Source organism: Oncorhynchus mykiss, chromosome 28 (genome assembly GCF_013265735.2).
Source record: "Oncorhynchus mykiss isolate Arlee chromosome 28, USDA_OmykA_1.1, whole genome shotgun sequence".
NCBI lineage: Eukaryota > Metazoa > Chordata > Actinopteri > Salmoniformes > Salmonidae > Oncorhynchus > Oncorhynchus mykiss.
The window spans coordinates 27961920-27984210 of NC_048592.1; the positions used below are offsets into that span (position 1 = coordinate 27961920).

At 43.2% G+C, this 22291-nt stretch overlaps 1 protein-coding gene across 3 annotated transcripts; it reads right to left on the reverse strand.

The window, feature by feature from the left end:
* Nucleotides 1–2966: 2966 nt before the first annotated feature.
* On the reverse strand, nt 2967–22217 carry LOC110508841 (histone deacetylase complex subunit SAP130). 3 transcript variants are annotated; one of them, XM_036965970.1, is made up of 19 exons: nt 22064–22217; nt 20727–20854; nt 20311–20582; nt 20055–20228; nt 19802–19925; nt 19379–19622; nt 18862–19100; nt 18153–18248; nt 17768–17909; nt 17366–17484; nt 16717–16995; nt 11356–11530; nt 11150–11224; nt 10111–10430; nt 9696–9920; nt 9286–9411; nt 5738–5841; nt 5286–5399; nt 2967–4924 (listed from the first exon to the last, which is right to left on the reverse strand). In XM_036965970.1, the coding sequence occupies exons 2-19, from the start codon at nt 20833–20835 to the stop codon at nt 4766–4768; spliced, it is 3096 nt and encodes a 1031-aa protein (XP_036821865.1). In that variant the 5' UTR covers nt 20836–20854; nt 22064–22217; the 3' UTR covers nt 2967–4765. The 3 variants fall into 3 exon arrangements, with proteins under 3 accessions (XP_036821865.1, XP_036821864.1, XP_036821866.1); XM_036965969.1 differs by having other exon boundaries at nt 19802–19931; XM_036965971.1 differs by having other exon boundaries at nt 19802–19916; nt 22064–22216.
* Between the last annotated feature and the right edge of the window lie 74 nt (nt 22218–22291).

Sequence of the window (22291 nt, forward strand, 5' to 3'; positions counted from 1 at the left end):
TAAAACTGTATTTTTTGTGAAGAATCAACAACAAGTGGGACACAATCATGAAGTGGAACGACATTTATTGGATATTTCAAACTTTTTTAACAAATCAAAAACTGAAAAATTGGGCGTGCAAAATTATTCAGCCCCCTTAAGTTAATACTTTGTAGCGCCACCTTTTGCTGCGATTACAGCTGTAAGTCGCTTGGGGTATGTCTCTATCAGTTTTGCACATCGAGAGACTGACATTTTTTCTCATTCCTCCTTGCAAAACAGCTCGAGCTCAGTGAGGTTGGATGGAGAGCATTTGTGAACAGCATTTTTCAGTTCTTTCCACAGATTCTCGATTGGATTCAGGTCTGGACTTTGACTTGGCCATTCTAACACCTGGATATGTTAATTTTTGAACCATTCCATTGTAGATTTTGCTTTATGTTTTGGATCATTGTCTTGTTGGAAGACAAATCTCCGTCCCAGTCTCAGGTCTTTTGCAGACTCCATCAGGTTTTCTTCCAGAATGGTCCTGTATTTGGCTCCATCCATCTTCCCATCAATTTTAACCATCTTCCCTGTCCCTGCTGAAGAAAAGCAAGCCCAAACCATGATGCTGCCACCACCATGTTTGACAGTGGGGATGGTGTGTTCAGCTGTGTTGCTTTTACGCCAAACATAACGTTTTGCATTGTTGCCAAAAAGTTCAATTTTGGTTTCATTTGACCAGAGCACCTTCTTCCACATGTTTGGTGTGTCTCCCAGGTGGCTTGTGGCAAACTTTAAACGACACTTTTTATGGATATCTTTAAGAAATGGCTTTCTTCTTGCCACTCTTCCATAAAGGCCAGATTTGTGCAATATACGACTGATTGTTGTCCTATGGACAGAGTCTCCCACCTCAGCTGTAGATCTCTGCAGTTCATCCAGAGTGATCATGGGCCTCTTGGCTGCATCTCTGATCAGTCTTCTCCTTGTATGAGCTGAAAGTTTAGAGGGACGGCCAGGTCTTGGTAGATTTGCAGTGGTCTGATACTCCTTCCATTTCAATATTATCGCTTGCACAGTGCTCCTTGGGATGTTTAAAGCTTGGGAAATATTTTTGTATCCAAATCCGGCTTTAAACTTCTTCACAACAGTATCTCGGACCTGCCTGGTGTGTTCCTTGTTCTTCATGATGCTCTCTGCGCTTTTAACGGACCTCTGAGACTATCACAGTGCAGGTGCATTTATACGGAGACTTGATTACACACAGGTGGATTGTATTTATCATCATTAGTCATTTAGGTCAACATTGGATAATTCAGAGATCCTCACTGAACTTCTGGAGAGAGTTTGCTGCACTGAAAGTAAAGGGGCTGAATAATTTTGCACGCCCAATTTTTCAGTTTTTGATTTGTTAAAAAAGTTTGAAATATCCAATAAATGTCGTTCCACTTCATGATTGTGTCCCACTTGTTGTTGATTCTTCACAAAAAAATACAGTTTTATATCTTTATGTTTGAAGCCTGAAATGTGGCAAAAGGTCGCAAAGTTCAAGGGGGCCGAATACTTTCGCAAGGCACTGTAGGTAGAGGTGAGAACATACATTTCCATATCCCTAAGAACCTCAAGTTTTAATAGCATGAAAACGAAAGGATTTATTATCCTGTTTATCTTGAAACTCTTTAACCATCCATCCTTTATCAGAAATATATGAGATGCCAAGGGATAGGGTAAAGGGTGGAGTGAATCATTTGGAATTGAGCTTTCTGGAAATACAACCAATCATTTTTGATGGAGGTGAGCAAACCAGGTTGGTAGAATGCAGGGTATGAGCTTCTTTGTGTTCATGCTTTATGAGTCAACTGTAAATAAATAATTGAATAGGTTTTAAGTAAAGCCAACTTTGTCCAATACAAATTGTTAAAATCAAATCAAATGTTATTTGTCACATACACATATTTAGCAGATGTTATTGCGGGTGTAGCGAAATGCTTGTGTTCCTAGCTCCAACAGTACAGTAGTATGTAACGTAAATATATTAAACATAAATATTTAAAACCCCTTGGACCTTGCACGCCCAATTTTCCCTCCTGGTTAGCTATTTAATATTCTACCTACCAATGTGACATGGCGTGAGCCATACCTTAAACAAATGTGTGTCTGTGTATATAAATGTAAATCCATATGTACTTTCTCAGACGCCCTGGGCCAGTAATACATAGATAAATGTAGGGAACTACAAAGTGAGTGAGTGTCTGATCTTACACCCATACTTATAATAAAGGGGCTCTACTCATTCAGATCCGCTTTAGCCAACATCCACATAGTGGTTGTTTTGGCGGTGTCTGAGGTAGAACTGTGTTAGAGCTGTCAGATCCACAAGCAGCTCCTGGCATTATACCTAAAGCGGACATTGCCATTGGCTGCACAGAGTCGCATTAAGATAAATTCCATGCAGCCTTGTTTACAAGTTTCAAACACTAGAACGTGAGACGTAATCTACACCTCGATTAGGCTGGTAGAAATCCTAATTTTGTTTAATGATTTTGAGCATCATTATTTCTAGATATACACTTCCTTGTTCTGAACGTCTAACTCGAGTGGGACAATGATCAAGAGCAGCTGCTCACCGATTTGACAGCTCCAACGCAGTTACTCCTCCGACACCGCCAAAACATCAACTGTGTGGGTGTCGGCTATCGCCGATTAATGCTTGATCTGATTGAATCTTGGCCTTAACCTTTCGTCCAGTTTGCAAATATCTATCGTTACAAAATGGATTCCCATTTTTGCATACTGGTACTGCCAATATAACACGCCATATTCTTTGTACAAAGTGTCTTTATTGCAGTGATGGGGAATGGCAAAAGAAACCCAAACAGAAAGAAAGAATCTAGACCCAACTGCATGTAACACATTCATTATCAGCTACAATGCACAGTAAAACAAATGAAAAATACACAAGCAATCCTGCCTGGTCAAATAAAAATGAAGTGCATATAATCAACGAAAAACAAAATCGACTATTTTTTACCCATAAAACATTAAAAGAATGTAGATACGTTGTGTGCATATGCACAATATAGGCCTATGTAGACAATTTCACCTCGTTTCATACCATTTTTAATCCAGATTTTATACTCGAAACTTGATTTAGTTGATACTACACAGCATCAACAAGATGTCGTTTAAAAAAAGCACACAGAAGAACCTTCCTGCCACTGAGAATTGTGTTCAGAAGCTACAGATGACCTTGATGTAATCAACTACCATACCCCACAATTGTGTCGGCAGTGCAGATAATGGCATCGCTTTTGATGAGTGGGTTTGCTAATATATTCACAGTTCATATTGCCCTTACAAAAAAAGATTGCAGTTTTGAAACTGCAGTCTACTGTGTTGTTTTGGAGCAATAATTGCAGCATACTGCACTGCAATCTCTTTTCTTAACGGTGGTTTGAAAAACATATCCATTCCCCGTTAATTTGTGTTCTTCAGCAAATAACTCTATAACGAGACACTCATTGACTGTCCAGCAATATATTTTTTGCATGCTTAGATACTTAGAATTAGAACAGCAATAGACACGTAGTGACCATGAGGACAACAGATCGACTTGACTTTAATGTAGACTCATGGAGTCAACCACCAGAGGCAACTGTATGATTGAGGAGATTTAAAATGTGCCATGCTATATAAAAACGGCAGCGCTTTCAAAATGGGGACCTAAAACTAAGAAGCTTTAACTCTGACAACTGAGGCACCTACAAAAAAAAAAAAGCACAAGTCTTATATTGTTCCACATAATGTGATGGAAATTTACTCTGCCATTTCTTCATTTGAAATGTCAGACTGCCAAGAATAACACTGCTGCAGTTTTAATATCGTTCAGTTTACCCACAAACCAAAATAAGACTTGTTCAACATTCCAAGCTTTAAGCCCCAGAAAGTTTTGTCCCGATAAGAGTTTGATTGGGTTTACAGTGTAGTCAGCTACTGATAGCACATAACAAAAAGGCATCCCTTCAACATTTTACTCCCAAATAGAGTAACACTCAGTGAAAGTTCTAAAAGTGATTACAGTTGCACTTTCTTTTACAATCTGTTTTTACTAGAGAGTTCATTTAGCCTGGGGTCAAATACTTAAGATGTGCTCGATTTAGTTAACCAGACAGCTAACTCCAAGCACACAAGTATTTGACACATATTTGTCCCAAGATCTGTTGAATACTGTGATATACAACACTTTACTTGGACCGTAGAGTGACATTTCCAATGACTGAACTTGGTAGCATACTTGTGATTTTTCATGAGTGAAAGATAAATACACTGTACTGTTTTACACATTTATTACGCGATAAGTACTTGATGATAGTTTAATAAACCCATATTGATCACACAATGTTCCAAGGTATCAATTGAACAGACACTGCATCCCCTCTAGACCATCGTTCAACCATCAAAATCATAATAATTCTGCCAGCCATCCAATCAACAACTGAGAACATACCAACTTCCTGATATGGGCTTAATACTTGTACATTCCTGTCCATTGACAAGCTCCTCCCTTGGACGTAGCGGAACTGTGTTTGTTCCTAATATGTTCCTTCTGCCGACCACTTGGTTCTCAGTTCTAGGTGAAACGTGGTCGGACGGTTGCACACAGCTAACGAGTAACCCCAGACGCCATACTGACTCAAATCTACCAGTGGTCTATGGTCATATCAGTGAGGGGTGTAGACTAGAGCCGTCTTTAGAAAGACAAGGGTACAGGGGTCAGCCTAGGCTTGGTCCCCCCTCTGTTCTAGGCTTTGTCCTTGCGCTTCAGCTTGTTGACTTTCTTCGCTCCGCCGTTCTTGTTGATTAACTTCATGACTTTCTCCTTGTGGTCCAGCACCTTCATCATGGCATCTCTAGCTTCAGTGATCTGGTCCATCACCAGCTTACAGCGCTGCATGTTACCCTGGGGGGGAGAGACAATTCAAGATGGCTGACTGACATTCATAACAAAGGCCCAGGTAGATTTTCCCTTGAGCCCTTATATACACCTGCCTGTGGAATTGATTAAACAACAGACCAAATACTGCTATAGAGCAGCATGCCTCACTTTAATATGAGTGTAGTAGCAGTGTTTACGGGAATAGTAAGTTCTTAGATATTGTGATTAAACATGTACTCAGGAAAACCTGTTTGGTTTGTAGGCTATAACTAAGGGCCAGAGTTTTTTCTGGTCAAGTCTCCAGGTCTGGGAAAACTCTGGGCCTCCCCATGAGCAGCAGATGTGCATGGATTTCCTTTGTGTTGTTGCGTGTATGACCTCTGACCTGTATGAGCTCGTTGATACGGTGCATGTCATCATCCGACCCGGCCTTCTTCTTTGGGATCAGGCCCTCTTGGAGGGTAGTGAGGCGGCTGTACACGTCATGCTCCAGACTAGTCTGGGGATAGATAGGGGATACAATAGAGAGACCAATACAACATGATTGACGTCACAAATGACTGCTATTCAGGAGGACAATTACTGTATCTTGTTCTAAGAAAATATGGGTATAGAACCACTTCATTGTCTTCCGACAGCTACGTCAAACAATGTGAAGTGTTGCCATGAAGCACCATCAGCGCAGATGGCCGTGGTGCTAAATGACGTGAGACAGTGAGATCCACTTGGATAACTTTAAGAGTCACCCCTTTTCACGCCAACTTCATAACTCTAGGGAGCTCTTTTTGTTGTGCTTAAAATCCAGCTAACTGCACGTAAAAGGGAAGTGTTTCTCACCAGCTGCATGAGCTGTGCTGCACACAGGTGCATCTTCCAGCCCTGTGCTCTGCACACCACCCCCTTCTGATTGGCTACATCCTGCAGGGTGCCCTTCTTCTCCTCTGAAACCATGACAACACACCATTAAGCCATGTTATAATATAATAATACCTTCAACAACACACCATTAACCCAATGAGCTACATACGTCCGTGAGGGTACCATTGCATTTATCCATTTCTTCTGCATCCGTAGATACCAACCATTAGTATGTGTGATTAATTGAGGCTGAGCTAGTGGTGTTTGAGACACCCCCGAATAGTTTGTAGCTCAAACTATTAAAAGCTGTTTATGAAAAGACTCATGAACATGTGACATGTTTTGCTCTATGATGCCCACAAGCCACAGAAGAGTCAGTCATTAGAAGGTAAGGTGTTATAGAAGACTGTAGGAAATCACAGGACATGTGTCAATAATACTGTAATAAGCTCACAGTTGCTGTCACAAACTCCAAACAGTTGTCACTGACTAGTGGATATTCATTTCCCAATGAGGAAACAATTTCTGTACTTACAGCATTCGTATAAATACATTTTTGAAACAGGTTTTTACTTTGGCATACCTTATTTTTGTTATTGACATTTGTGAATAAAATTCATGAATGCAACCATTTGTCAAATTGTTTTGTGTTCTACTTACAGCCCTGGTTACCATGAAAATAGTAAAAACACTTAATTGTGAGGCTATATATAAAGGGCTGGACAGCCACATAAATGAAGGTCAGATAAATGAAAAGGTGATTTTTGCTAGGGTCTCGGGTCTGACAGGGTTAAGCCATCTTATAATAATACAGTAACACTTTCAACACAAGAGGTCGACCGATTATGATTTTTCAACGGCGATAACGATTATTGGAGGACCAAAAAAAGCCGAGGCCGATTAAATTGGCAATTTTTTTTAGATATATATGAAATAATGACAATTACAACAATACTGAATGAACAATTAACACTTCTTTTAACTTAATATAATACATAAATAAAATCTATTTAGTCTCAAGTAAATAATGAAACATTTGGTTTAAAATAAGTAAATAAAGTAAATAAATAAGGCAAAAACACAGTGTTGGAGAAGAAAGCAAAAAATATTCCCAGTAAAGAAATATTAGGTTGCAGTTATTATAGGAATTATGACGCGTTGACTATTTCTCTCTATACCATTTATATTTCATATAACTTTGACTATTGGATGTTCTAATAGGCACTTTAGTATTGCCAGACTAATCTCAGGAGTTGATAGACTTGAAGTCATAAACAGCGCTGTGCTTCAAGCATTGCTAAGAGCTGCTGGCAAACGCAGGAAAGTGCTGTTTGAATGAATGCTTACGAGCCTGCTGCTGCCTACCACTGCTCAGTCAGCCTGCTCTATCAAATCATAGACTTAATTATAATAAACACAGAAATACGAGCCTTTGGTCATTAATATGGTCAAATCCGGAAACTATCATTTCGAACATATTTTATTGAACGGGTGGCAACCCTAATTCTAAATATTGCTGTTACATTGCACAACCTTCAATGTTATGTAAAATTCTGGCAAATTAGTTTGCAACGAGCTAGGCGGCCCAAACTGTTGCATATACCCGGACTCTGCGTGCAATGAACGCAAGAGAAGTGACACAGTTAATATTGCCTGCTAACATGAATTTCTTTTAACTAAATATGCAGGTTTAAAAAAAATATACTTCTGTGTATTGATTTTAAGAAAGGCATTGATGTTTATGGTTAGGTACATTTGTGCAACGATTTTGCTTTTGTTAAATCACCCGCTTGGCGAAGTAGGCTGTGATTCGATGATGAATTAACAGGCACTGCATTGATTATATGCAACGCATGACAAGCTAGTTAAACTAGTAATATCATCAACTATGTGTAGTTAACTAGTGATTATGTGAAGATTGATAGTTTTTTTTTATAAGATAAGTTTAATGCTAGCTAGCAACTTACCGTGGCTCCTTGCTGCACTCACGTAACAGGTGGTCAGCCTGCCACACAGTCTCCTCGTGGAATGCAATGTAATCAGCCATAATTGGTGTCCAAAAATGCAGATTTAACAATTGTTATGAAAACTTCAAATCGGCCATGTAGATTAAAATCGGTCGACCTCTAGTCAACACACCATTAAGCCATTTTACAATATGATACAGGGTTTTTTCTGTATCAGAAGGGGCTTAGGTGGTGGGCGTTAGCGCCGCAACATTGCTTAGAACATTTTAGAGGTCCCCATCTTGGCGGTGTAGAGAAACTGTTGCATTTAAGCCAATTTCCTGCAATTCTACAAAATTCTCAATGGAGCACAGAAAAATTATTGCTGTTTTAAAGCTAGTTTCTTGTAATTCTATATTATAAACAGAAAAATAATACAGTAACACACACCATTAAGATATTTAATTATAACTAGGGTCAGGAGTTTTTCCTGGGTAGGAAAATCTCTAGACATAAAATATTTGTGCTTTGAAAGTCACTGGTCAATTGCTAGCAAGCCATGCTGGAGACTACTAAAACAGAACACAGGAATTAACTGGTGTTTTCCCCCAACTAGCGTTACTAATGAAAAGGTCTAACAATGATGTGACGACAACAAATTACATTAGCTTTCATAGCATACTAATAATTCCTTTCCGTTTTGCTTCACAGTGCACAATAGAAAGAAGTCCTCTTGGTGTGTGTGTGTGTGTGTGTGTGTGTGTGTGTGTGTTCTAAATGTTTTCATATGTGTGCACTCTGGAGAGAATAATAACCTTGTGTGTGATGTTGTAATAATTGTTGTGTCATTTAGATTGTCAAAACAAAACAATGAATAAACAATTCAATGTCAAAAAACCTCCAGAGCATTACTGGCATTTTTATCCACGAGAAGCGCATTTCAGTCAGTCCCACGAGAAGCGCATTTCAGTCAGTCCCACGAGAAGCGCATTTCAGTCAGTCCCACGAGAAGCGCATTTCAGTCAGTCCCACGAAAAGCGCATTTCAGTCAGTCCCACGAGAAGCGCATTTCAGTCAGTCCCACGAGAAGCGCATTTCAGTCAGTCCCACGAGAAGCGCATTTCAGTCAGTCCCACGAGAAGCGCATTTCAGTCAGTCCCACGAGAAGCGCATTTCAGTCAGTCCCACGAGAAGCGCATTTCAGTCAGTCCCACAAGAAACGCATTTCAGTCAGTCCCACGAGAAGCGCATTTCAGTCAGTCCCACGAGAAGCGCATTTCAGTCAGTCCCACGAGAAACGCATTTTAGTCAGTCCCACGAGAAACGCATTTCAGTCAGTCCCACGAGAAACGCATTTCAGTCAGTCCCACGAGAAACGCATTTCAGTCAGTTCCACGAGAAACGCATTTCAGTCAGTCCCACGAGAAACGCATTTCAGTCAGTCCCACGAGAAACGCATTTCAGTCAGTTCCACGAGAAACGCATTACCACAACAAGCTCTTAGAACCCAGAATGTATGAACATTCTTTAGAAATACAGTTATCATTGAACGTTATCAACAATAAAAGACGTTGGTCTGACCTTTGACCCGAATGTCACTGTATCTCTGGAAGTGGTGGTAGGCAGCCTTCCAGGGGTTCCTGTAGTGGCGGAGGAGGGTGACCGGGGGGCGAGCACGGGTGGGGACATAACGAACACCCTCCTCATCTGCAGGGCAGAGAAACACAGTGGTCACTCACAGGATTAATATGGCTGTTCTTTTACAAATCTTGTCCTTATAGACTAGTGAATCTTTAGACAAAATGCACAACAGGAGTAGACTCTAGCCAATGACGATTTATTGTCTGAAAATAAGGAGAATGCAATAAACATTATGTAAGACTGCAGTTAACTTGAGCCCGTTTCCAAGTTACTGAGGCTAGTTTACCGTTCACTAGGAATAAATCGCTCACACACACACACACACACACACAAAAGGGATGTTCCCTTACCTATGTACTCCTTGGGGGGCGACTTGCGTTTCTCGGGCCTCATGCTGTGTGGTCTGGCCAGGACCTTCTCCTCATCTGTGCTGTTGGTCTCCATCATCTCGCTCTCCTCCGTGGAGATGATGTGCTGCTGCTTCCGGGGCTTCTTCCTGGGTGAGGCCCCGAGGATCACGTCCCCACCAGGTATCATAGACAACATGGGGGCACCGCAATGGGGCATAGGGGGACCTGGAGGGAGATGAGGGGCAAGGCCCGTATTCACAAAGTGTCTCAGACTAGGAATAATGATCCAGGATCAGGACCCTCTTATTCATTCTGTTTTAAAAAGGTAAAAGCATCGTACACCATATGAGCAATAGAAGGACATCAATAAAACAAAAAGTGTTACAGAGAAATTAATATTTCAATTCAAATGTACCTGCTTTGGAGGTATCCATAGGCTCCACTTCCTGCTTTATCTTGAGCTCAGGGAGGGTGGAGCTTATTCCACATGCCGCTGTGCTACTGGCCGTTGCCTGTGTAGGCGGAACCACCACGTTGGCCATAGACGAGATTGGTGGAGTTATGGCGGACATGGCAGGGCCAGGCTGGGAGTGTGGGGGTGCAGACACTGAGAGGAGGGTCTGGATTGGCTGAGAGGGCTGCTGCTCATTGATCTGATGGCTGGGCAGCACTTCCATGGAGGACGATGTCAACGGGGGAGCCAGGGACACGTGGAGATCAGCCTTGTGCTTCATACTGGGTGAACAGGGAAGATATCAACCACAAAATCATTTTAAATGTCATTTTTAACTACAAGATGTAGTTGAAGGATACCAGCGCGTGTTATCAGCATCCACTGAGGATACCAGTGCGTGTAATCAGCATCTACTGAGGATACCAGCGCATGTAATCAGCATCTACTGAGGATACCAGCGCGTGTAATCAGCATCTACTGAGGATACCAGCGCGTGTAATCAGCATCTACTGAGGATACCAGCGCGTGTAATCAGCATCTACTGAGGATACCAGCGCGTGTAATCAGCATCTACTGAGGATACCAGCTCGTGTAATCAGCATCTACTGAGGATACCAGCGTGTGTAATCAGCATCTACTGAGGATACCAGCGCGTGTAATCAGCATCTACTGAGGATACCAGAGCGTGTAATCAGCATCTACTGAGGATACCAGAGCGTGTAATCAGCATCTACTGAGGATACCAGAGCGTGTAATCAGCATCTACTGAGGATACCAGCGCGTGTAATCAGCATCTACTGAGGATACCAGCGCGTGTAATCAGCATCTACTGAGGATACCAGCGCGTGTAATCAGCATCTACTGAGGATACCAGAGCGTGTAATCAGCATCTACTGAGGATACCAGCGTGTGTAATCAGCATCTACTGAGGATACCAGCGTGTGTAATCAGCATCTACTGTGATCAGGGCCTACTAACAAGGTGCTGTGCTAAGTCCTACCCTGATGCAGGCCTGATGCCTCCATCTATCCTGGGGCTGGTGGCCTCTGGGATCAGGTTCTTCCTCACAGCAGACCTTTATAGGGCAAACAGAAACGGGTTAGTGCTGGGCTGGAAAAAAAACATGCACACCCCGTAGCTCGCCAGGACCACTGCTCTAGTAAGTTGTAGCATCCAGAGGAAAACAGAGGGGTGTTCTAAACTCACCCTTCATTGGCAGGCTTCTTGCGCAGGATGCTAGGCCGGGGGGAGGACAGCAGGGTGGGGGCACCAGGCCCAGTGTTCTGGGGGTGTGTCTGCCCAACGCAGGTGGGAGGCTGGCTGCTGCCGAACGTCTGGCCAATGGGGTTGGCTACCAGAGTGGAGCCGTCTGCTAACACAACTAAGAATAAAGAACAATGTTACTGTATTTTTTCCAACTAAATTAATTGGAACTAATAAATTAATATAATGAGCTTAAGAGAGTGGAGGAAATCTGTAGAATGATATATGTATTATATTCGTAACATGTAAATCTCAGACCCGACAATTCTGGACTTGGCTCTATGCTGTTGTGAGTTTGTTGCTACTTGGCTATCTGTCAACTTTTTGTTTTTTACTTTTAATACATTTACCAATGTTACGTTCCCCAGTTTCTGTGTTGTGGGTTTGTGTGTGTGTGTGTGTGTGTGTATTTCAAGAAATGGCTTCCTGGATTCCAAAAGCAGCTGATTGGTTGGCCCAATTGCAGATTGGAGCTCTGACCCCTCCCTCTCGTCGTCAAGGGATACAGCTGTCTGCAATTACAACTCCTTCTCCAGCTGGATAAAAGCCTGTGTTCTTTTGTCAGGAGGAGAAAGCTTCTTTGTATGTCCTGTGTTGGTCTGTATAAGTTGTTGAACGTATTTTGTAGCCGCTCCTGCAGCGGTATGTGTATGCCATAGGACTTAGTACTTTGGTTTATTTGTTCAAAGTATTGGTGAATTATTCTGTTTCATTTGTTCCCCGGGGGGGGGGGGGGGGGGGAGCGAAACACACATTGGGAGTGTTTAGGCAAGAGGCCTGCGGGCATACATAACCTGTAGTATTGAATCTGTCTATGCACACCAGGTAAGACCTGGGAGGACCACCACCTGTATTTTGGTTAGCGTGCCACTTGGTGCTAAAGGTTAGGTAAGCTGTGGGAAGGAGAGAGGCTTTTACTTTCTTTGCTTCCGTCCAGCCCCTTTTCCCCACCTTACCGTGTATAAGGAAGAATAAATTCCCTGCAAACTGTATTTCTCTCTGCCTCTGTCGTCCTTCCCTGCACCTACAATCACATACCTTTTTCACTTCCCGGGAGGTTGAGTTTTAAAAAAAAATTTGTACCTTTATTTAACTTTAACTTAAGAACAAATTCTTATTTTCAATGACGGCCAGAACAGTGGGTTAACTGCCTGTTCAGGGGCAGAACGACAGATTTTTACCTTGTCAGCTCGGGGGTTTGAACTTCCAACCTTCCGATTACTAGTCCAACGCTCTAACCACTAGGCTACGCTGCCGCCCCAGTTGTGTTGTGGCAGGGTGTTGTGTTCCCTCCGCCAAGAGATGTATGTAACAACCAACATCTTCATTTTTTCAGCCCAGATACTTTTTATCTGGACATGGTTCTACAGAGCCTCCACCTGCCGAAAAAGCAACATTAACACTATGCCATCTAATTGCAGTCGCTGTACTCATCATACAGGAGAACTATCAAAATTTACTGGTGAAGATAGCTGTGCTGCAAGCGCAACTTCAGATGCAATCGTTAGGCAAGGATGAAACAGCGTCTGTGCCACCAGTAAGTACAGCTAGTACTGTAGTATAAATCCCCCGCAGCCGGACAATTCTCTCAAGGCTTCTGGAAAGAAATGCTGTCGGCATGCTCAACCAGTGGCGCTCATTCAGCCGTTTGAAAATGTCTAATGTGTCCTCCCCATTAAGCAACGAGTCAAAGTCAGAGGCCGAGCCTTCTCAGGCCTCTCCTTCACCCGTTACGGGGTATGGCCTGCCGAAGTCTCCCACCATTAGTTCTGACACATTGAAAACCCAATTAAGACTCAATTAACCTCAATATTAGACTTAACGAATCATCCAGCGATCTTACACTGTTTACCAGGGTGCAGGGCTACTGACGTAAAGGCTGATCTGAAGATGGTGCTGGCTGAGGCTAAAACTGGCGAGTGTAGAGAGTATAGGTATATTGTTAGCCACGTCGGCACCAACGATGTTAGGATGAAACAGTCAGAGGTCACCAAGCGCAACATAGCCTCAGGGTGTAAATCAGCTAGAAAGATGTGTCAGCATTGAGTAATTGTCTCTGGCCCCCACCCAGTTAGGGGGAGTGATGAGCTCTACAGCAGCATCTAGCTGATTTACATTCAACTCAATCACTGGTTGAAAACTGTTTTCTGCCCCTCCCAAAAGATAGAGGGCCAATCTACACATTCTGGGACTCACCGACAAACAGTACCAAGCCTGGCCTGCTGAGGAGTGAGCTCATCTTATCTATGAACATAGACAGAGCTCTAACTCCTCCAGCTCCACAATGAGATAGCCAGCCTGCCAGCTTAGTGGAGTCTGCCACTAACGCAGTCAAATCAGCTTTCCCCATTGAGACCGTGTCTGTGCCTCAATCTAGGTGGTACTCGCATTAGCAGTCTCACTGGAATAAAGACCTCCTCCATTCCTGTCATTATTGAAAGAGACTGTGATATCTCAAAATAGGGTTACATAATGTAAGATCCCTCACTTCCAAGGCAGTCATAGTCAATGAACTAATCACTGATCATCATCTTTATGTGATTGGCCTGACTGAAACATGGCTCAAGCCTGATGAATTGACTATGTTAAATTAGGCCTTTTCCCTTGGTTATACTAGTAATCATATCTCCCGCGCATCCCGCAAAGGCTTAGGTGTTGCTAACATTTATGACAGCAAATTTCAATTTACACAAAAAAAATTGACTGCGTTTTTTCTTTTGAGCATCTAGTCACGAAATCTATGCAGCCTACTCAATCACCTTTTATAGCTACTGTTTACAGGCCTAATGGACTGTATACAGTGTTCCTCACAGAGTTCTTATCAGTAGTCATGGCAGATAATATTCACATTTTTGTTGACTTCAATATCCACATGGAAAAGTCCACAGATCCACTCCAAAAGGCTTTCGGGGTTTGTCCAACATGTTTCCGGACCTACACATTGCCACAGTCATACCCTGGGTCTAGTTTTGTCATGTGGAAAAAATATTGTGGATCTCAATGTTTTTCCTCATATTCCTGGACTATCGGACCACCAATTATTACGTTCGCAATCGCAACAAATAATCTGCTCAGACCCTAAACAAGGATCATCAAAAGCTGTGCTATAAATTCTCAGAAACACAAAGATTCCTAGATGCCCTTTCCAGACTCCCTTCACCTACTGGACGTCAAAGTACAAAAACCAGTTAACCACCTAACTGAGGATCTAAATTTAACCTTGGATAATACCCTAGATGGAGTCGCATCCCTAAAAAAAAAAAAAACATTTGTCACAAGAACTTTCCTCCCTGGTATACAGAAAATACCCGAGCCTTGAAGCAAGCTTCCAGAAAATTGGAATGGAAATGGAGCTCCACCAAACTGGAAGTCTTCCGACTAGCTTGGAAAGACAGTACTGTGCAATAAAGAGCCCTCACTGCTGCTTGATCATCTTATTTTTCCAGCCTAATTGAGGAGAATAAGAACAATTCAACATTTATTTTTGATACTGTTGCAAAGCTAACTAAAAAGCAGCATTCCCCAAGAGAGGATGGCTTTCACTTCAGCAGTGATAAATTCATGAACTTCGATGAAAAGATCTTTAGAAAGCAAATTACAGACTCCTTTTTGAATCTGCGTATTTCGTCAAAGCGCAGTTGTCCTGAATCTGCACAGAACTGCCATGACCTAGGATCAATGGAGACACTCATTTTTTAAATCCTACATCTCTTGACACATTCATGAAAATAGTCATGGCCTCTAAACCGTCAAGCTGCATACTGGACCTTATTCCAACTAAGCAACTCAAAGAGCTACTTCCTGTGCTTGGTCCACCAGCGTTCAGCATAATAAAAATGGCTCCCCTATCCAATCAAATGTATTCATAAAGCCCTTTTTACATCCACCGATATCACAAAGTGCTATATAGGAACCCAGCCTAAAACTCCAAACAATGCAGATGTAGAAGCATGGTGGCTAGGAAAACCCCCTAGAAATGCAGGAACCTAGGAAGAAACCTAGAGAGGACCCAGGCTCTGAGGGGTGGCCAGTCCTCTTCTGGCTGTGCCGGGTGGAGATTATAACAGTACATGGCCAAGATGTTCAAACATTCATAGATGATCAGCAAGGTCAAATAATAATAATCACAGTGGTTGTAGAGGATGCAACAGGTCAGCACCTCGGGAGTTAATGTCAGTTGACTTTTCACAGCCAATCACATCCACCGGATGTGTACCAAACTCACTAAAGTGGCAGTAATAAAGCCCCTCTTCAAAAAGCCAAACCTCGACCCAGATTTTTTACATTTTTTAACTATCGGCCTATTTCGAATATCTCATTCCTCTCAAACATTTTAGAAAACGCTGTTGTGCAGCAACTCACTGCCTTCCTGAAGACAAATGTATATGAAATGCTTCGGTCAGGTTTTTAGACCCTATCATAGCAGACTGCACTCGTGAAGGTGGCAAATTACCTTTTAATGGCGTCAGACCAAGACTCCGCATCTGTCCTTGTGCTCCTAGACCTTAGTGCTGCTTTTGACACCATCGATCAACACATTATTTTGGAGAGATTAGAAACTCTAATTGGTCTACATGGACAAGTTCTTGCCTGGTTCAGATCCCATCTGTCAGCAAGATACCAGTTTGTCTCTGTGGATGGCTTCTCCTCTGACAAAGCAATTGTAAGTGTAGGCGTTCCTCAAGGTTCCGTTTTAGGACCACTATTGTTTTCACTATACACTACCGGTCAAAATGTTTATAGCACCTCATTCAAGAGTTTTATTTTATTTTACAATGTAGAAAATTGAAATATATTTTCTATTTGAGATTCTACAAAGTAGCCACCCTTTTCCTTGATGACAGCTTTGCACACTCTTGGAATTCTCTCAACCAGCTTCACCTGGAATGATTTTCCAACAGTCTTGAAGGAGTTCCCACATATGCTGAGCACTTGTTGCACCCTCTACAACCACTGATTATTTTTTGACCCTGCTGGTCCTCTACGAACGTTTGAACATCTTGAAGAACAATCTGGCCTTAAATGGCCATTTACTCTGATAATCTCCACCTGGCACAGCCAGAAGAGGACTGGTCACCCCTCAGAGCCTGGTTCCTCTAGGTTTCTTCCTAGGTTCCTGCCTTTCCAGGGAGTTTTTCCTAGCCACCATGCTTCTACATCTGCATTGCTTGCTGTTTTAGGCTGGTTTTCTGTACAGCACTTTGACATCTGCTGATGTAAAAAGGGTTTTATAAATACAATTTGATTGATTCAAACCTCTTCAAACTTCCAACTTAACTTAAACTTCTTCGTTCACCAACTCACCTGAGGTCTTGTTCTCAATGGCTGGCTGCTGTTGGTTGATGGGCACAGGTTGAATGTTTTGCGCAGTGATCTGACCGGTGGCAGTGTGCAGGCCCTGGGTGCTGATGTTGGTTGACTTGATGCCCTGCGTGGCCATGGCGGCGGGCTGGATGTTCTGCGTGTTGATCTGAGCGATACGGTCCACCGTCATCAGCTGCATGGGGTTGAGGTGCACCGCCGACGCTACGCCCACACTGGCCTGGGTCTGCATGGCCGTGCCGCTGGGGGCCTGAGGGGTTACTGTAGGGGTGACAGGAAACAGAGATGAGGGGTTGGGGTTGACACACACAGGGTTAGAGACTTGTTTAGAGACAGATTACACTAGCCCACAATTGGGTCAGACCCTGGCTTGGGAAGACAAAACTAGAAACTAGTGATTTAATGATACAAAATTATCATTCATCTTGATTGAAGTGAGAGTTGGTTCAGTACTTTCATTATCTAGCATTTTTATTATTGGTCATCATCAGCATCATTGTCTAGCATCATCATCAGCATCATTATAAACATAATTATATAGCATTATACCCTGAGAATTCTAAATATCTGATTGGTTACAGAGTCATATGGAAGCAGTGATTTAAATAGTAAGAGAAGAGGTGAGTGGTACCTGGGTACTGTCGGATGGTTGAAACAGAGCTGGTGATGGGGGTGTAGGTGTGTGTCAGAGGGTACGACGAAGAAGGGTAGGTAGGCAGGAAGTACTGAAACTGCACTGGCACCGGTTGCCTGTGTGTGTGGCGGGGGAGAATGCACGCCAACTGAATAAGATAAAAACACAACTTTTGCCTTGTCATAACATTTTCAGCTTTCAACTATCAACCAGAAATGTGCTCCAAGTACAGCAGAAATAAGGAGAAGACATTTTAGACTATTGATATGTAGCCCAGGACAATCGAGAAACATTAAGTGTTCTCACGTGCTATCTATCCTCTGGGATCAGATACTAATCTTGTTGATGCATGTATTATCGTCAACCCAAAATAAAAATCCATCAGTGCCCATCTCTGACCTGTTGTCACTGCGGGCCTCCATGGTGATGGGGTTGGGGGAGGAGCGGGGGCCTGAGATGGGGATCAGGTTGCCCCTCTCTCCAGGGTACTCCGGTTGGATCCTGGGCGAGGTGTGGGCTATTGGCTGGGGAACCACTTTAGCTGAAGAGGGCGGAGGTGGAATGGGGGTGCCAATTTCATTTCACAACATAAAATCACTCCGTAGGGACTGGTGCTATAAATTCAATTTGTTGCTATCAGTTCGGCAGTTGATAATTCAATGTGTCACTGTTTTTAATAGTCTCTACTCATACCAATGACTTATTAGATAAGTAAACATGACATGTGGAGTATGCTACTCCAAAGAGTGCCTTTGACTCCAACATTAACGATTGAGATACTTACCCACGGGGATGTTGGACGTGGTGACTGCTGTGGCGTGGGAGGAATGAGAGGGCATCGCCATGGTGACGATGTTACTGTTGGGGTGGGGTCCTGAGCCTGGGTGAGGTACGATGTGGTTATTACACAATTAAAACAGAATAAAGGAGACATTTAGTCTTGCTAACTGTTCCCTCTGCTTCCGCACAACAAGCTGTACCGGTACATCACGTCTGACATCAACAGGCTCCTGAACAGCTTCTATCCCAACCCATAGGACTGTTGAATAGCTAACAGAATGGCTACACGGACTGAGTTGACCCTTGTATTTTATTTTTGCAATGATCTATGCACACTCACGGGACTCTACACATACAATCATAATTGATACTGCTGCTGCTACTCTTCATCATATATCTGATGCCTAGTCACCTCACCCCTATACATATCTACCTCTATCACTCCAGTATCCCTGCACATATGGCATTGGAACTGATCCTGTATTATAGCTTTTTACTTTCTCGTGTCCTTTTTATTTATATTTCTTGTGTGTTTTTGTTCTACCTTATGTTATTTTTAGTGCTATATTGATATTGATTAGTGCATTGTTGGGTTTGGAGCTTGCAAGAAAGTCATTTCACTGTACTTGTGCATGTGACTTAAAACTTGAATATGATGCTGAAATGAAAATAGATGAGTTTGAGAGAGGTCTATCACAACAATAGCATCATACCTGTAGTGCTAGGCGATGGAGCAGTATTGGTGGCTAATATGGGGGCAACAGTTGCTGCAGCAACAGGAGTAACATTGCTGAATATGGGCTTCTGTGCCATGGTGTTGTACAACTGGGGTTTCTGACCCCCAATGGCAGGGTGAGAGGGCAGGGTGATGCGTGTGGGGGTCTCCCGAGATTGGGGAGGACGCTGGATGCTCAGAGTGGCTGGAGGGGGGTGAACGGTCAGCCCTGGACGCCTGATGGAAGAGAACAAGAGAACACTGGTTTTACGTACCAATAGCTGAAATAGTATTGGGCACTATCTAGACACATTTACACAATGTGGAGCTTAGTTGGTAGAGCATGGCGCTTGCAATGCCAGGATAGTTGGTTTGATTACCGGGACATAAAAAAAACTGATGTATGACCAAGTCGATTTGAACAAAGCATCTGCTAAATGGTACCCACACACACACATAAAACAAAATAAAACAGTACAAAATGGTTCAAAGTTAATGCTTTGAGCATGTCGTACCCATGAACCATCTCGGCGGAGTGCGTGGCTGAGCTAACCACTGGGGACTGAGGCCGTGTGGCAGTTACCGGGGCAACCACCGTGGGCAACACAGCCGTGGACGTTGTTACTATTGGCCGGGACTGGATAGGCTGGTGGATGATGTGCTGGACAGTAGGTGGGCCAGTACCACTACCAGGGCCTGTAGCAGGTCTCAGTACGGTGGGTCCTTTGGAACTGGACATCACAGCAGCTGCAGCAGCTCCTGGAAACACACATGAAAAACAGTTAGACATGTCTGTGCTAAGGATGGTTTTGCTGAGGACCTAGAATGGGTAAAAATATGAACCAACCACTATGGTGTACTTTGTTTGGTCACGGTAAGCACCGTGACTATTTTCTGAATTATAAAAATGTCTATCTGCTCTGGGCTATGCGACTGACCTCGGGGTAGATGGGAGGTAAAGGTGTGCTGGGGAATGCCAGTGGAGCCGAGCTGCAAGGGCGGGCCGTTGCTGCGAATGATCTGCACGTGATGGTGCAGGTTACTGGGGTTGCCCTGGAAACGCCACGCCCATGGACACAAAGCATTATAGATTTGGAACCACATTTTTCATCATGTCATCACATTGGGTAACCTTAAAAGGGTATATTATTGCTGGGGTACATTACAACAGTAAACAACACCAGTCCTTACCTGTTGGCCACTGATAGTTGCTACAGGGATGCCGGGGGTCGGAGGCACAGTGCTCTCCATGGTTACAGTGATGTGGCTTGGCACCTTGGGTGGCAGGGAGATGTGGCCCTGGATGTTGGCTGGTGCTGGGGCAATCACTCGACTGGGCATGGGCGACTTCAGAGATGACTGCACCTATGAAAAGGCATGGAGAGATTAGATAAAGTAGGCAGTAGGCAAATGCAGCATACAGAACTCTGAGCTGCCTCATCCATACCTTTATAGGTCCTTCAGTGAAGGCCAGAGGCAGGCCCTGGGGAATGTGCGGTGGAGGAGCTGACACTGTGACGGGCATGCCCTGCTGGAGGGGCAGGTGCTGAGGTAGTGTTGGGTGGTGACCCTGGGAGGGGCCGTGGACCTGGGGGTAAGGCCGGACCACCACTGTCTCCTGCTTGTCATCTCTAAACCCCGGTGCTCCACTACCACCACTGGGGCGGTCATAAGGACTGTGGTCTGGGTGAGGGTCACGGCTGCTATCGTCTGTCCCACCTGTGGTACAAAGAGTTGGAGTACTAACCCTTGTTATGCCTCAGACTTGACTGACCAATGATTTCTCACACTTACTAACCATTGCAAATAGTTGTAAAAGCTGTGATACAAAGCGAGTTAGTTCAGCAGGTTGCATGATATTACCTGTTGTGTTTGGTTGACTACTAGCCACCATTGCAGTGTTTCCTCCGGGAATCTGTTTTTTTCCCATACCAGGGGGTATTCCCGGTCGTGAATATTGTTGCGAACTCATCTTCTGACACAATTGACTTCTATGTAATGAAGAGAACAATATTAAACTTGAAAGGTACAGGTAACTGCCAAAATAAAGGAAACACCAACAAAGTGTTTTAATATGGCGTTGCACCACAACGAGGCACCAGAACAGCTTCTATGTGCCTTGGCATAGATTCTACAAGTGTCTTGGATCTCTATTCGGATGCAACACCATTCTTCCACAAGAAATTCCATAATTTGGTGTTTTGTTGGTGGTGGAAAATGCTGTTTCTGGCACAGCTCCAGAATCTCCCATTAGTGTTCATTTGGGTTGAGATCTGGTGACTGAGACACACACACCCTTTGAACCCCCTATGCTCGTGAGTCTCCACCTTCAAAATCACTGAGATGTCTTCTTCTAGCCATGGTGGACAAAATAATGAGCAACTGGGCATTTTTATACATGACCCTAAACATTATGCAATGCTAACTGCTTACATTTCTTCAGGAACCACACCTGTGTGGAAGCACCTGATTTCAATATACTTTGTATCCCTCATTTACTCAAGTGTTTCCTTTATTTTGGCAGTTACCTGTATGTAGCTAGCAAATATAAGTTCACAACTGAATTTTGCCGACATCTAACGTTAAGCAGACATTTTCTCAAAATCGTCCATTATGTGGTCCATCGCACACAGTCAATGCTGTAATGCTTAGTTAAGTAGCTAACGTTAAGTGAGTGCATTGACATCTGCAAGGATTTCTCTGCAAGTTGTAACCATATAACGTTAGACATCAATAACTAGCTAACTTGATGGCCAACATTTTGACTATGAACACTCTGTTTGCAGTGGACTGGGTTCAAGCCAAGGATAACATTAGCTTGCTACAACTTCAAAGCAGTCACTCGCTAACTGTACCGTTAAGTTAGCTTACTAGTCACTGACTTGCTAGTTTGTTGCTACTTCGATGAAGCCAGTGTGGGCTAGCCGCTAACTAAGCAAGTTGAACTGACAGCTCTTTTAGTCGATTTAAACCGTAGTACCGTTAGATACAGTACACAACTAGTTACATATTAACTGAAATCGCGCCTTAGCTAACAATGCTAGAAGCTAGCTAAATGCTGCATTGTGTCACTGAACTAACAATAATCAATACATTTGTTGATTAGCCCATTCATCAGAAAGACGTACATTCATCTGCAATTATTATTGGTGGTTACTAAGAAACAGTACGATTATATAGAACCAGCAACAAGAACATACCTTGTTTTTGATCAGGAATCTCCATCCGTGTCTTTCTACTACGCGCGTGTTCCACAAGCATCACTATTTCAGAGCTTCCGGTTTTCAGTGAGTTTGTTTAGCCATATTGCAAAATAAAAGCCATATGGAAAAATAACGCTACAATAAGGAGGTTGCTGTAGCGTTCTATAGTTGCTCGTGTTCATACGAAATTGTCTTCATTAGTGTGTAGTATTTTCTCTAAGAGTC